At 40.9% G+C, this 15,948-nt stretch overlaps 1 protein-coding gene across 3 annotated transcripts in view; it reads right to left on the reverse strand.

The window, feature by feature from the left end:
- The window catches only part of vps13b (vacuolar protein sorting 13 homolog B), a 302,372-nt gene that overhangs the window by 105,051 nt on the left and 181,373 nt on the right, over nt 1–15,948 (reverse strand). For all 3 annotated transcript variants that reach the window (XM_085422124.1, XM_085422126.1, XM_085422125.1), the window contains exon 32: nt 3,372–3,575. In XM_085422124.1, the coding sequence (XP_085278250.1) occupies nt 3,372–3,575 (204 nt within the window). The remainder of the gene's footprint in view (nt 1–3,371; nt 3,576–15,948) is intronic.

The following is a 15,948-nucleotide window of genomic DNA, read 5'->3' on the forward strand; positions in this document are numbered from 1 at the left end:
TGTTGCAACCAAGGTGGTGTATTTCTGTTAATGATTGCAGCAGACAAGTAAAGCTGTGAACTTGGCTCCCCTCTCCTCAGTGTCCTGGAATTTTCTCACACATTCAGCTATGACTTGGTAGTGTTGGTAGTTGAGGCGCAGCACACTGCAGTGCACCAAAGCCCTGCCGAGCTTCTAGTGCTGTTTCTGCTACAGCGAGGGGAGTCGCATTGCTTTAAGGTTAAATGGAAGAGCTGGGACGAGACCCCAACACCACTACTGACTTTGACCTTATCAGTATGACCATAGAGACACACCTGCCTATAAATGTATACCTTAATTGTGTAAACGATATCTTACGGAGTTAAATGGAAAAAGAGGAAACATCAGAAAAGAAATATACGCTAAAGAAGAATGACAATCCAGTGATAAAGAGCTAGGAGCTTCTGATTATAAACAGGAGTCAAACTTTAGTGACCTTTACTCCATAAAAGTGGGTGTCAATCCTCTTGAGTGCAAAAAGAACTGTTACATATTAGGTCATACAATCATCAAGTTTGAAACAGAAATCCAGACCCACTCTAGTATGTCTTACGACAGCTAAATCTATGCTAAAGATTTTTAGCATCTTCTGGAGCCCAAAGTGAGAGCCCAGAATGTCACCTCATTGCCCTTTCAGACAATGTGGACTTGGCACTAGGCCCATTGCAGAGAAACATATTGAGTGAAAGAAAGAAAGAATGTGACTGGATTAAAGATCAGAAGCCCCTTGCTCTTGTGAGCGTCTCTGACACAGTAGTAAGAATGTAAGACAAATATAGGCCCAAGTCCACTACCTAAAAGAGCTATTTTACAGCTGACCTGGCCAGGATTGGAGGATTAGAGACAAGCGAATAAAAACTGGTGCACAGACAACAGAAAAACATCAAGGTAGAGTTTAGAGATAACATCCCATGCATATTAAACTCCATTGTCTTCTTGGAAAGGGAACACAACGGTTTAAGAATTTTTATCTTTTCACAATCCAACAAGAAACAGAGGAAGTTCTTACTATAATACAAAGAATCTCTGTGTGTTTGTTTCTGTGTCCATGATCTCTTTATAGAGTTGAGCCACCAAACAGATACACAGATATATCTTAGGTACTTGATGGTTTTTATGTATATCAGATTATATGACATGTTATCTAGCAACCACATATTGACCGACTATTTATACTGCTATAATACCTTATAATCCATTGCTTTAATTTCACATTAACATTTCACTTATATCCACCAAAGTTAAATAATGCATAATATATTATGATAAATCACATTACTTAGTTGTCACCCAGCAAAAGGCTAAAATGACCCATTTTTAAGATATAAACAACATTTACCCCATTATTTTTACTTTGCCATTGTGATTTAGTATATCTGTTTGCCAACAGCACAAACAGGCCAAACAACACTGTAGCATGGGGGTGTAGAAGTAGTAATAATATACTGAAAAGCACAAACCAAAGGAACAGGGCTTTGCGATATGACCAAAATCTCATATCCCGATATAAGAATTCTATCGTCCGAATAACGACATAAATCACAAAAATGTAACATTTTCTGTAAATTCTGTGAATCTCGGGCAGCTCGACCTGCGGGAAGTGTTTCCAGCTGCGCGTCATGTAGCTGGAATTGAGTGTTTTAACAGATGCATGAAACGATACATTTCTAGACATAAGTTGTAACGGCCGCAGTTTTCTTTGTGAGTATTTATTACACGGCGTGCTGCGGGGAAAAGACTGTTCTAACGTTTGAGTCTAAGGTTTATTTTTTAGCACCTGGCGGCTCTTTTTTACTTCTCATCCGTAAATAATCTGCATCTTTCACGTGATTCAGTTTATTTTGAAAAGTCTCAACAGGATCTTGAGCTTTATTGTGAAAGGTTTATGTGGAACATAAACAAGCGAACACGCGATGCTGTTGTTGCTGACCACAACGCATAAAAACAGTTGCTTGTCCGTCTGTAGTGTGGTTATATTAAATATATGAGAAATAGAGAACTTTAAGAAATTAATATAGCCACTACAGTGACGATGAAAAAATATTGCCGTAAACAGTTTATTTTGCGACACCACGAAACAAACGATAGCGTAAAATGAAACGATAGACGTTTTTATATCGTCATCCGATATATATCGTTATATCGAACAGCCCTACAAAGGAAGCACATAAAATCAAGCAGTGCTTGCTTTTATGAGAAAGTGCAGCAAGATGCCTTTCAGGAAGAAACTGAAAGAACAGAGCTCCCATGAAATAAGTCTGGCTGTCACAATAAAAAGGTCTTATTGGAGGTCTGAGAGCTGAGGGCTGAGCATCACTATCATGTTTTCCAAGACAGTATGATTGTCTTGGAAAAGTCTTCTTCCAAGACAATCATACTGTCTCTGTGTGTAAGAAATACAATAAAGAAAAAAAAATATTCCTAATGAGTATGTATGACTGTTTGCTTGTGTCTGCATTGGAAAGTGTGCCCATCTATGTGTGAAAGGTGTGAGTATCTCAGCCAGCAAGTCCCAATGACCTGAGACTACTCGGTCTCAATCAGGCCCGTGTTGATTTTGCACTGCATTCTTCCATGAGGCTTATTTTTAGTTGACAGGGAACAAATCTGGAACCTTTGCCTATGATTTTGTGATTTTTGGTCCTGTTCCCTCTCAAAACATGAGCAGAAAAAAGGATGTGGGGCCAAACAGGCTGTTAGACTCATGCTTGTTTTAGCTCCCGAGTCTAAGAAAAAAGTGACAGGACTTGTAATTATGAGCGTGCATGGAGAGGCTGCATGATAGGGAGCTAACTCAATAACTACACGGTGCAGTGACATCAAGACGAATGATATAAATTACAAGACTTTCTTAGCAGATTAAACACATACACCCACACATGCACCTACCTGACTGGGGTGGAAATATGAAATTTAAAACCAGTAAGATTCAAACCAGAAATGAAAATAGTAAAAAAACAAAGATCAGAAACACTAGTAAAACATTATTTTTTTTAAAAGCCACACATTTGTAGGCAACTTCATCAGACTTGACCTATGCATATATATTCTTCCCATGTTTACCAACCATCTATAATTTTGTCATCATGGTTGTTCATGCAGTAGAGGTCAAGCCCTTGATGGGTAACTACTTATTGATAGTTTTATACTATCAATAAAACATAGATTAATTTCCTCCTAGGGGGATTACAAAGGGATATAGGAGTGATCACCTCTGGATCAAAAATGTGAGAAGTGTGATCAGTCAATTAAAAAAAGTAATTGGTACAGAGACATCTACCTGTGATACACATACAAGACAGAATTAAATTCGCCACAGCAACTCATGAAACATCCAAGTGGCTCCTGACCTGCTAGCCATGTTCCACTCCAGCGCAGGGTTCTGGGAGCTCCTCTCACTCTCTGCTGATGTAGTTCCTTTGATTCCCTCCTTTTCTGGTTTAAGCTGTTCCCACTGAGCAGTCCCAATGTTGATAGACTGAAGATCGATCTGGTATTGACGATCCTCCACCTCTGAGCCCGGGTCACGAAGGATGCCAAGGTTCAATGCACGACTGAATGAAAAAAAAGTTTGAGTCAGTATTCATATTAGGGCTACTTTGAGGTTTGGATGTTCAGTAAGTCATCATGTAAGAAGGAAAGAGTAAGACACATTAAATGCAATTAAGTTTAATTTCACTTGTGCAATATACTTTGCATTAGATTCAACAAGGAGGTGCCGATGTCAAATAGACTAAATGCAAAAAATATGACTTTAGTTATTATTATAGAGGTTCGGTTGTGTCAGGCTGTACTTTATATGCTTGGTTATGATAAAGTACGTGAGCCTAGGGGTACACCAGGTAGTCTGTTGTAGTGAACCAGTAAAGATGTTCTGGCTCTAGGCCCTAACCACTACTGACTGCTTCTTTCTGCTTTTTCAGTGGTTTAGTAGCACATTTTTCTTACGGGATGATTTATGACTAAATGTAAGACCAAGGAATTGTGCAGCCAGACCTCAGATAAAAAAACCCTCTGCAGGCCTCAGGTGAAATCACTTGCCTTTTATAAAGTTTTGATTTATGCCAGCTTATCGCTGGCAGTAAACATTGTTTAAACCCTGGCTGGACAGCACGGTAGTCTGGAGAGTGGCTCTTACTGCCTTTGGCCTGCTGTTTCCGTCTCCAGAAACAGGTAGAGGTAGAGGAGATGTAGAGATATGTCAGGAGTGGGCAGCGCTGTGTTTGTAGTCAAACTGCTACAGTCAAGTGAGCAAAGACTGTCCCGTCAGCGCCAAGAAAAAGTGATGTCATCTATTTTGCCTTTGAGAGACAAGATCCTGACGAATTCATGAGGCAAAAGGAATAATCAAAATTCAACATCTGTATATGACATCAGGGCTTTTGGTTCATTATGATATGTTTATTTGTGCTGGTGAATTCAAATGAGAGCTTAAATGGTATAAATAAGAGCTTAAAATGGCTACAGATGTAGCAGCAGCATGAGTAGTTTTATTTGTTTCGGCAACGTCAATGGCAATTTTCATATAGCGTTTCCCCTGCTTAGCGGCTCTGGAAAGGTCTCTACCAGAGCGTGATGTTATGACAATAAGCACCAAGTACAAAAACAATGGCAATGGGAGATCAGAGGTGTATAACTGGATTTACTTGGATTTGTTGACATACAAACAAGTGAAACAGATCCTTAATCAACATTTGGAACCACATTTATCAACAAAGTATAATATAAATCAAACCAAGGGCTCTGTAACATTTGGGTGGGATGTGTCAGTCTAGATTCATTAGGGTTTTTGTAACAGTACCTCCATCACCCTCCCCGTGCCTAAACGGTATTTTTCACATTAAAGAAAACCACAGTTACCTCATATGCTTTCCAAATTATCTCCTAACGTTAGCTTATTTAGGAGACTCTTACTCATAATCAACATAACATGAGCGTCTGCAGCCAAGCCTCTACATCGCCGAGCTGCAGGGTCATCTTCAGTGACATAAATAAATATGATAAACATTTGTCTTGGTCATGCAGCCAGTGGAAACCGGTGTGATTTAATATCAAAAGACATATTTCAGCAAATCGCAGGAAACGAGAGAGCTTCATTTCTGACAAATGAGGAGGGGAGGAATTTTGGAAGTTCCCCTTGGGGTGCAATAATAATTGAAGCCAGATTTTCTTGTTGTACATGTGGGGGGAAAACACTGGTGGTTTGACATATTTGATTGGTAATGTGAAGACCACACTGCTTGGCCAAGAGGAGTCGGGGAATGCTTTGGGAAAGCATGACATTCACTCTGCCCACAGTATAACGGACCGACTGAAAGCGTGCAGAGAGAGGCAGGTGGAACACACCCTTCTGCTCTGTCTCACATCCCATTATCAGACATCTGCTTGCCACTACCACACAGAAAATCTAGAGGAAAATGAAAATAACAAGTCATAAATGACATGCTTTCACAGATGAGGAGGGCAGGGAAGAGAGAGGGAGGAAGGCATGGAGGGGAGGGGCATTTTTCTCAAGCACAAGTACTTAGTTTTGCCCTTGTTCCTCGGCCAACCTTATTTTAATTGCAGGAAAAGACCACAGAAACATTATTTTTTACGACAAAATTCTGCTATTTATAAAAATGGATCAAAAGCTCTGCAATAAGCATGTTCTGTTTCACAGCGTTCATGGCTATTATTTTAAAAAACATCTCTCCCTCTTCTGACACTATTTAAACCCAATTTGAGTCCAAAAAGCCACTGGGCCGATTTTGCATCAGAGCTGAAATATGAAGGCCCCGGTCCAACTTTATTATGGCCCAAAATCAAACCCTCCACCCAATGCAAGCCCTTCAGTGGGAAACAGCAGACAAAATAGCAAAGCCATGGCAGTGTTTAGTATCCAAAATGCAGGACTTGGAATAAGATGTTCACTGATACTTCATCACTGAGAAGAAGAAGAAAACGATGTTCCAAATGCTTTTTACAGGAGATACTCGGATAAATTAATAAAAATGGGCGATTAAGTGCATTTTCTGTTCCTCTGTTTAGCATTCTTTGGGTCTATGCATGTGCTGGGCGGAACATCGGTCATGATTTGTGTTAAGTGGACGTGTGGGAGGACAGAGTGCTTAACGTGAAGCAGATTTGGCAATGGGATTCATGAAATAATTTTACCGGCAACTATATAAAAACGGTTATTATGCACGTTATGTAACGTATATACTGATAAACTTTGATGACTTTGATGTAAGCTTGCACGAGACGAGAAAGTGGGTTGTAAGAAAAAAAGTAAAATACATACATATAGTGCTATAGGGATGAAGAATCGTTAAGCAAAGGGGTGAATAAGTAAAAAGATTGCTGAAAAAGAGCAAAAGTAGAATTACCATAGTGAGGGCTTGAAGGCCAGCTGTGGTTCAAGGTTGTAAAACAAACCACAGTGGGATCTGGTTCAGGCTCATGGCCCAATGCTAGGAATTTGGGAGCTGTGGGCTGCGCTGAAGCCGCTTGCCCAGAATCCTTTGGGGCAGGGTGCATCGTGGCCCATGGCTTTGAACGGTCTCTCACCTTCCTCTCTCAACCCCTAGCTACAGATTCCCAATTCCCATCCCTGGCCCAGGGCCAGAGGGCCAGGAAGCACCGGGGTAATACCAAGCGTCACTGGCTTCTGGATCTCGTCACTCTGAAACCCGCAATCTGAACCCTCAACCCCAGACCTGTGTTTCACTCCATTTCCCCAACAATCACATGCAATACATGTCTACTTCCATGCTCAACAGAGGCAGGTTTATATGTAAATAGGAATATGGGTGTGTGTGTGCTGAGAGAGATGGGGCCCTGCTTCTGCTCTCCTGATAAAACATACATACTGAGTAGAAATTTCATTGAGATCTCAAGCTTAATTCGGCAAAGTCAAGCTAAATTAGGCTTGTAAACAGATGTTCACAAGTTTTCCAAGTACTAGGTTTTGAGCAGTATATTTAAAGTGAAGGAACACATGCTACACATGAAATAGAAACACTGCATGCTTCGGTGTGTTTTTTCACTTGGGCTTAACCACTCTTCCAAACGCTAAAGTAACATCCAAGAGGCAAACTGTTTTTCTGACACCAGCACGAATACTATCACTCATCCATGAATTATTAAAAAAAAGGCAAGTGTTCAGTTGAGGTTTTGATCATCTCTCTCCCTGCCTCCAAATGTTATCGGTCAAACACCATTAGCACCCAGCAGCTCCTCCGTGGTATTTCTGTCGTGGAGAGCTGCCGAGCTCCACAATCAGCTTGCCACGACTCCCATCGGCTTTAAGCGGAGTCCCACTGGGCTTGTGTGTGTGCCGAGGGGGAATTCATAAGCATTATGATTCATGAAACCAGCAATTACTTAGTAAGTTAAGCACCCCTGCCTACGGTGGTCTGCTCTGAATTGCCAGAAATTCGGCAACTTCTGAGGTGTGGATTTATGACCCCAGTCAAGTCCAATTGCTCTTAATTTGCATCTACCAATTATAGTAATTAAGGCTCCGAACAAGAATGCCGAGTAGCTCTCAGAGCACGAGGGGAAAATGATGTTGTGGAATAAAGCAAGTCAGCAGAATCTAAGACGCAGTCACCGAAGGACTTTAATGACACTGCTACTAAAATGATTTTTGATGACTGGAGCTTTTTCAAAAGGAGTCGAACACAGTCGCGAGAAACAAAATATCCAAGACAACAAAACCAAAACAATGCACCTAATTTGTCACAGTTGGCAATAACAAAATACTTACTTTTTAGCCAAGTACAACAAATCCAATCTTTAGTTGATTGATTTTTTTTTCTCACTGGCACAGTACACAATAAACAGAAATTGCTGCTTTCCTGAATTGTGTATTGGCTTTGATGTACTGACAAACTTCCATGACAAAAACTCAATCTATTCTTTTTTATTTTAGCCCAGCAGCATTACTCATCTCCCCTGCTACTCCCAACAGAAGCATGTTATTCATTACGTTGATTGCACTTTAAAGACACTCATACTCGACCAATTATATCATATTTACACAAGATCTTAGGAGGAAACTATTACTTCTATATACAATACAAGCTGGGCTTAGTTCGAGCTCAAACCACCCTCATGACAGCGGTACGCGATGGTAAGACGTTAAGAGAAAGCACTACTGAAGACGGGCCTCTGTTTACAATGACATGGTGTATACTAAAAGTCAGTGTTTGCACTTTGATTTCAACATATCATAATTACAGAAGTCATTTATCTCCCATGCAGTTTACATGTCAGAGAAGTTATAATGTTATAAACAGTCTGCGTTAGGCGTAAAAGTCACTGGATAACATGTGCTCTCCACGATGGCATGTTAAACATGACAGTCTGGCCGGTGTAATTTATAGGCTCATCACGCTCGTAATTCATAATCGGATTCTTGCATCAGATCTCCATGTTGCAGAAAAAACAAAACAAAAAACAAGCCATGCCTTAAGACTGAACAGATATTTCTTTTGGCTTCAGCAGATGTGCATTTCATGGAATTCACACACACATTCACTGACTGCACAAATGAAACTGCTAATCTTTTGTTATATTCTAAGATTTACTATACAGCTCAATACGTTTTCTACAGTCACATGGTGGATACTGACTCATTTATTAACACATTATATCAAAAGTCTTTTTAAAGACGTACTTATTGCATATCCTTGGCTACACATCAGTCAGAACTTTGATGCACCTCCAAACTTTCAGTCTAAAGTACTCTGCAGTTTGTCCTGGCTAATAGCACTGCAAGGGCCATTTATTGAAATGCACAGATGTCGTCCTCAACCCCACTGCTCCTGTTCTGCTTCGCCTTAGTTATGGCTGCACGCACGCATGCATGGACGCATGCACACATGCACACACGCAAACAGACACATAGCTTGCCTGGTCTGTTTAGCTTTAACTCTGCTCCTCTGTCGCTTCTGCTGCTAGCTCCAAGCACGGAGCATTCCTGGGTAACAGGGACAGTAATTCAGTGACTTTTTAAGGGCAATGACTTCTTATTGGATTGCATCCTACAGCAGGTACATCTGCAAAGGATCTAGTTGAAAAGGGTCCTTGGATCCTCAACAACTGAACCTGCAGACCTGTGTGCATATTAGTCCATCTCAGATCCTTTCCAGCAATACACGCTCGAAGCTGACGCTGGTAATAATTGCATTTGTGTGTGTTTGAGAGTCTACGTGTCACAAAGGGACAACCCTACGATTTCTCCCACAAATCTGAATGGGCCAGTGCTTGTGAAATCACTTCCTCTCTTAGCAGTAACAGATTTGATATGCTTCCTCTCTGCTCTGAAAATGGACATAATACTGCTTTTATAAAACATGTCAGGCTGAGTTTCAGCAGTGGGTCCCTGGTGCCGAGGTGTGAAGGGAATGCTTACTTCCTCAGAACTCAGATTGAAACCAGATTTGTGTCCCCACCAAGCAATTTTCAAAGTGACGTAATCCCACCACCATTTTAATTTGAGAGGCCTTATCTCTAATTAATCGCTAAACACATGCACGGAATAGATTATTCATAACTGGATGCAGCAGAGAACATGGCAGGGGTGGTTAAGAATCTGGCTTACCCTTACGTGCAATCATCTTCATCAAGTTAAAGAAAAACAGGCCCACACCTCGGTGTTACTTTTACACCAATTATTGGAAAACTTGGAAGGAGGAAGATTCCTGATCCAAAGCTTGCTACAGGTCTCTGGCAACCCCTGTGTGTTCAGTAGGTCTGACTGACAAAGCCTGAAGTGTCTGAAACCCCTTTGATATATAAAGGATTTAGAATGACTCGGGACCCAAGCCAGTGCAGTTGTAAGTAAAATAGGTGAAGCAGTGATGCATACTTAGTAGAAATACTCAGTATGCATACAGCCACTGCACACACCATCAACACAGACAAGAAACAGAAAACCAAGGAGTCTCTCACAAAACTGTACGAATGTTACACAGCACAGCGCTCAGACACATAGGCACACGATAAGCATCCAAAATCGAAGTTTACTCCTGCACATAAAGAAGTCGTGCTCCGGCAAAAAGAGTGTTTTATGGAGCTGTAAAATTAAGCTCATTTTATGGATCCAACTGCATGAACCACTACTGTTTTTTTCCACTTGATATTGATTAAGTGGTTCAGTATTGCCAAGCTGGTTCACATTAGTACAGAAACAGTTGTGTTGTGTGTATTTTTGAAGATGCTCATTTTTATCTGTGAAAACGAGTCTCTCTGGCAGAGCCTTTGAAGTTGATTACACTGTGTTTACAGCAATTATTGAATTCTGACAAATGTTTAAAGCAGCCAGATTACATATCAAGGCCCTATCCTTCTTTAGACAAAGAGCAAAAACTTTCCTAAACAAAGTCAGGGAAATGATGGCCATATTTGATTAGGTTAACGTATGCTACAGGTTAAGCAGACAGGCTGAACAAACATGTAATTGGATAACTAAAACAGTAGGTCCTTCTCACTGACGTTTGCCTCGACCTTAAACAACATTTTGTTCTAATTCAAATTTCTTTCCAGCAAACAAAAGACAGAATGAAACAAAATACAACAACTTGCTGCTGGAAGCGCCACACATAAAGGAATTAAAAACGTATGTCTAAATCGCAAGCTTAAAGGAGAGACGGCTCGGACTTTGAGAATACGAGAGCAGCTTAAAAGCCTCTGGTGCTGCCCAGGACTGCAACACTGCAACTGCTTTCTCGTGAGATAGTATCCAAATACTTTTATGTCAGCAAGGAAAAACAGCATAAAATAATTACAATAATCTGGGGCACACATGCTTCCTACATCAGCTAATTCTTCCTCCTCTGCGAATGACTGTGGAGCCAATGTTTATAATTCTGAAGCGGATCTCAAATTCATCCAGACCTCCAAGAGTATTTACACAAAGTGACATTTCTATATGGGAGATTTCCCCTTTTCCCTCGCTAACTGAGGGAATCACACAAGGGGAGAGTACTCCTGGACTTTTTGAGTCATTTTGAGTTGTCAGTGTAGGGAAAGTCAAGGTGTTACTAGGTTAAGTATTGCTGGGATCCCCTGTATCAACTAACAGAGTGCTGACATAGCGTTCCACAGAACTATAATAAAGGCTGTGTTCAATCATTCGCATCTGGACCCACCATACTGTACATGTGCAGTGACAGTGTTCTCTAAGAATCAGCACGAGATGAGTCGTTTCTGTCTGTTTGGTGGCAAAGACCTTGTTCCAGGACGAAGAACACGCACGACGTGAGAAACACAAAATGGGGGAAAAAAACCCAAAAGGATGGGAAAAAAAGATGAAACTGTTGTGTGATACACAGACTGAGTAGAAATATTTAACTCATACAAGCACAGAATGAATAGAAAAACCTGCAACATCTCATCTCTGTTCAGTCTTTCAGTTCTTCTTGTTTGAAAACATGTTTCACATGTTTTCTTTACACAGTTCCCAACAAAGTCACTTTTTTGTCTTTTAATAGCCTCCTTCACTCTCCCCTCTCCTCTCTTGCCAGTCAGTGTTTTGGTACAGTAACTCCAGAACAGTGAGAAGGAAGTGGCCCCTGCAGGCCAGGCTCCTGACAAACCACAACTCTAAACTGGCAGTGCTGTGAAAATATGGCATTCAAACAACACAATGCCAAAGCTTCTGACCGCCATGCCGACATCCTAAACAGCTGCAGGCACAGAGAACGTTGAATAGGGGGGGAAAAAACAACGGGAAAAGAAACACATAGTAATAATAAAAAAAGTAGCAGAGAGGGGGAGATTACAATCAAAAACATGCAAAGTAGATCTTAAGCAGTGTCTGAGTCAAGCTAGTAACTGGACAAGGCTGCTTTTTTTTAAAAAACAACAACAAAAAAACGGGGAATTGAGAGATGAAAAAGATCTGATGCTAACACAACAGCCCCCTGTGACTCCATGGATATCTGAAAAACATATTGGACAAATAGCATGCTGTGCAGTCAGAGGCTGCGGGGAGAGAATGAAAAAATGGAGTGAGAGATGGTTTAGGAAGGAAGGAAGGAAGGAGTGGAACAAGTAGTGCTTCTGTTGAGCAGAAAATCTGTGCAGAAAAGAAGTCCAGGTGTAAAGAATTAAAGGAGATGGCACATCAAACAGAGGTTCACTGTGCCTCTTTCCTGTCGCCCTGGTGGCAGGAAATGCTCTAAAGCATCCTGTGAGCTGACCAGAAAGAGACAGACGAGAGGGCGCAACAAGAAGTAAAGTGGAAAGTGAGGAACAGACGAGGGCAAATGTAGAAAATGTTCAACAACATCCTGCAGAGAAGTGGGAGATTAGAGGAGAGAGAAGCACATGGGAAGAAATAATGGGGAAGGGGGAGGATATATGGAATGCTGCAGCAAGAACAGTGCAGAGGAAAAGGAGAGACTAAGGAGAAGAAGGAAAAGCTTCAATAAATGCTATTTGAGATGACTTGGCAAATTTGTGTATTGGATGTTTTTGTGTTTCAAATATGTGTGTGTCTGTGTAGATACAGATACATATGTATAGCTGAATATCTCCAGCTGATATCATCCTTCAAAAAAAACCTTCTTCTGCTTAAAAACTATTTTGCAGCTTTTAAAAACTAACAATACCAGCCCATTACTGACTGCAGATAATGCAAGACCTGAAAAAACAAAACAAAACAAAAAAAAAAAACCACTCTTAAAATCCCTGCTTAGATTTAAGAAGAGGAGATGGAATACAAATCAAGGGAGGACAAGATTGCTTTAAACACTGGCTCCTCTTCATTACAGAGGAATGAAAGGGAGGCTTTGCCAACAGTTGGACATTTCATTTCAGCATAAAAATATGGAGCAAAGCATATTTGCTTCAGTTAATAATTTTTGCCCCGGTAACATGTGCGTAACAAGAGCAGTGCGATGATAAATTGACATGGGTGTGGTGCTGATTGGAGGGCTGTTGTGCATGTGTGTGTGTGTACACGGGTGTGTGGTAAGTTATAGAGGGAAGACAGGGGACCACACACCAAAGTTGTCTATAATGTGGCTTCACATTTCCTTCAAACCTGCAGCTAAAGTAACATGACTGACGTTCTCACACACAACGCAACTAGCTGTAAAACTGGCCCATTTTGATCCCATGAACAAATTCTGGGGCGAGTTCAACCAAATACGCACAGCAAAGTGTCCACGACAGCCTCGGGAATCTAATCTACTGTGTCTGATATCTGATTCATGCAGAACACAACTGATGTATGTAAACATTCATAATAACTCAATGGCCTCTCTAAGTGAAACAGATCGTTAAGCTAAAGACCTGTGTTCATATGCTGGGAATATATCTATATATAGAGAGAGATATAGATATATACACACATGCACACATGAACATAACTCAGGACCACATAAAACACTGAATTTGTTTATTTAAAAAGAAATGTTCTCCTTCTAAAATCAAAGTGAAAATAGAGTTGTAGGGGGAGTAATTAAACACATTAGTTTACATTATATACATTAAAATAAACTATTCCAAGCAGTAAGGACTTTAAAAACTGGTAAAGACTGGGAGGAGGAAGACAAATCTAAGCCCACTTTAGTGCCAGCTTCTTGTTCTTTCAAGTCTAGCTGGGCCTCCTGGGGTTGTAATGTGCCTCTTGTTACACAAGCATTAGGCAATTATGCCACTGGTTTCTTACTGGCTTCCCAGAGCCGCAGCAGAGCTTGTGGCTTCACACATGGACATTTGAAAGCATCTGCACATTCCTTCCTTCTCGAGGTCGACTTCTTTTTTTCCCCTCTGTTGTACTTCAGTTAGTTCTGCTCTGGTGTGATGTTCGACTATGTAGCCCATTGATAACTTTGGCGGGAGACTACTGACCACACACATACACGTGTGCAGATATACATGGGTGAATCATTAGAAAAAAGCAAATGTGTGTAAATGTTTACAATCTGGTGGCCACATTATGTTGTAAACCTAATGAGCACCACAATTATAAAAGTGGATTTCAGAAACTATTCTATTATGGAAGTAAACTACTGATAATTGTAACAACACTACAGCTACATGTAGCTTCACTGCTATAAGAAAAAAGGGGCTATAACTCGTCCTCCAAATGCACTTTGTGAAACCTCTTTGTGTATCTCGACACATGGCTCAAGTTCAGCTATTTCTGTGTTAATTTTATGGAGGAAAAAGAAACTAGACAAAGTAGAGACACACTGACTGTCAATACTGTATTTCTATTCCCCTGATAGTCCACCTGGCCCCTGCTACTGCTGTGTGACTGGCCAGTCTGAGTCTCATTGTCATTAAAATGACAGCTTCAAACCAACCACGCAGGATGCTAGAACATCAACATGTCATGAGCAGGCAGAAAAGGAACTAAAACACAATTATGCACAAGGCTGGGGTTTGACTGCAAATGCACATTTTCAGGCACACACACACACACCAGAGCTAGAATGTGTATATCGCACGCTGCAGTTGAGCACAGAGCTTCCGAGGCAGGGTGTATTCTTAGAACCCTAATATCCTGCTTCAGGATGAGCCATTCGCACACACACACACACAATCACTGAGGTTGGATCCCTGTGGTCATGCGGTCAACCCCTGGATCAGGCCCTTTATGAGTGAAGGACAGCTGAGGCATGATCCCTCTTGCCTCTGTCAGCATGCATCCCGAGCTGACTGACAGCAATATGCCAAAACACATGAACAGTTTCCGGGAAGCTCTGCATTAAGGTCTGTCACCTTCAGTGCCACTGAACAAAGCATGCAGAAATCCATGTTGCTTCCAACACAAAGATGCAGACAGATGAGAGGAAAAAATGATCCGCGCTGTATCTGTATGGCTATTTCAGCTTTAAAATGAAAAATAAAATGGAAGGGTTTAATGAGCTCATTTTGGGTGTTTGGGGAAGTACAGTGACATACACTGCACACTTTTAGCATTTACTCTTTCTAAGGAGTTTATATTATATTCTTTTTGTTTAATTCAAACCCTGCAGAAACACATCTTACTTATCCTCAGATATCTTGTTCCCAGAGTTGAGATTTTGTTTCTGGTAAATGCTGAACCCTTTGATTTAAAAAGTAACATGTTTAAAATTAGCTTAATCTGAATAAGATGCATAAGCAGTTCAGGAAACAAATACATGGATTATAGACTAAAGGGACAGTTTTGGCAACTTTACCCAAAATAATAACAATGTATCCCATTGGAACAATTCTACAACAAATTGACTGGATAGCTGTTCAAACTTTATTAAGACCAAAGTGTTGGCCCGTTTGTTCCTAAGGCAAACGGGCCAGCATCACTATCTCACTGTGCCAAAAAAGAGGAGGAAAATAAGTTGTGGTTTACTTGTTTGATTCCCTTGTGGTGAGTCCTAATACTCCCTTCTCTCTATCTTCTCCCCTTTTTTGCACACTACATTGGAGTCATATGCATAAATGGCCATAAAAATGTATAGCTGGGCCCAGGCTGGGGTTTTCTCCCTCCTAATCTCCCTAAACCTCTAACTGCAGGCCGACGAATACAAGTGTTGTGGTACAATCTTCTCACAGAGTGGAGGGCCTGAGAATAACATCACAGAGGCCACAGATATTTATGGAATGAACCACAGGCTGTACACAGAAGTCAGCAGACACCACAACACAGCACACAAGATGCTGTATACAGCTCCCTGCTCATAGGCAAGACGCTGCCAGCTAAACAAAGTGCAATGCTGTCGTCAAAAGCTTATCAATGACATAGTCAATAGATCTGCGGGGACAGAAAGAGGTATATAGGTTAAAAATCCTGTACTTTAATAAGCATTTACATTACTTTTCTTTGCAATAATCTGTTCAATCGCCTATTGTTGGACAGAAAAAGGATTTCTGGTCGTCAGCTGTGACACTGTGGAGTAAACCCTTAAGTCAACGATCACCATCATAGTTTGATGCTTGAAC

This window comes from Rhamphochromis longiceps, linkage group LG11 (genome assembly GCF_057381845.1).
Source record: "Rhamphochromis longiceps isolate RC_006_pf linkage group LG11, R_longiceps_female_GT1.1, whole genome shotgun sequence".
In the NCBI taxonomy this organism is placed as follows: Eukaryota; Metazoa; Chordata; class Actinopteri; order Cichliformes; family Cichlidae; genus Rhamphochromis; species Rhamphochromis longiceps.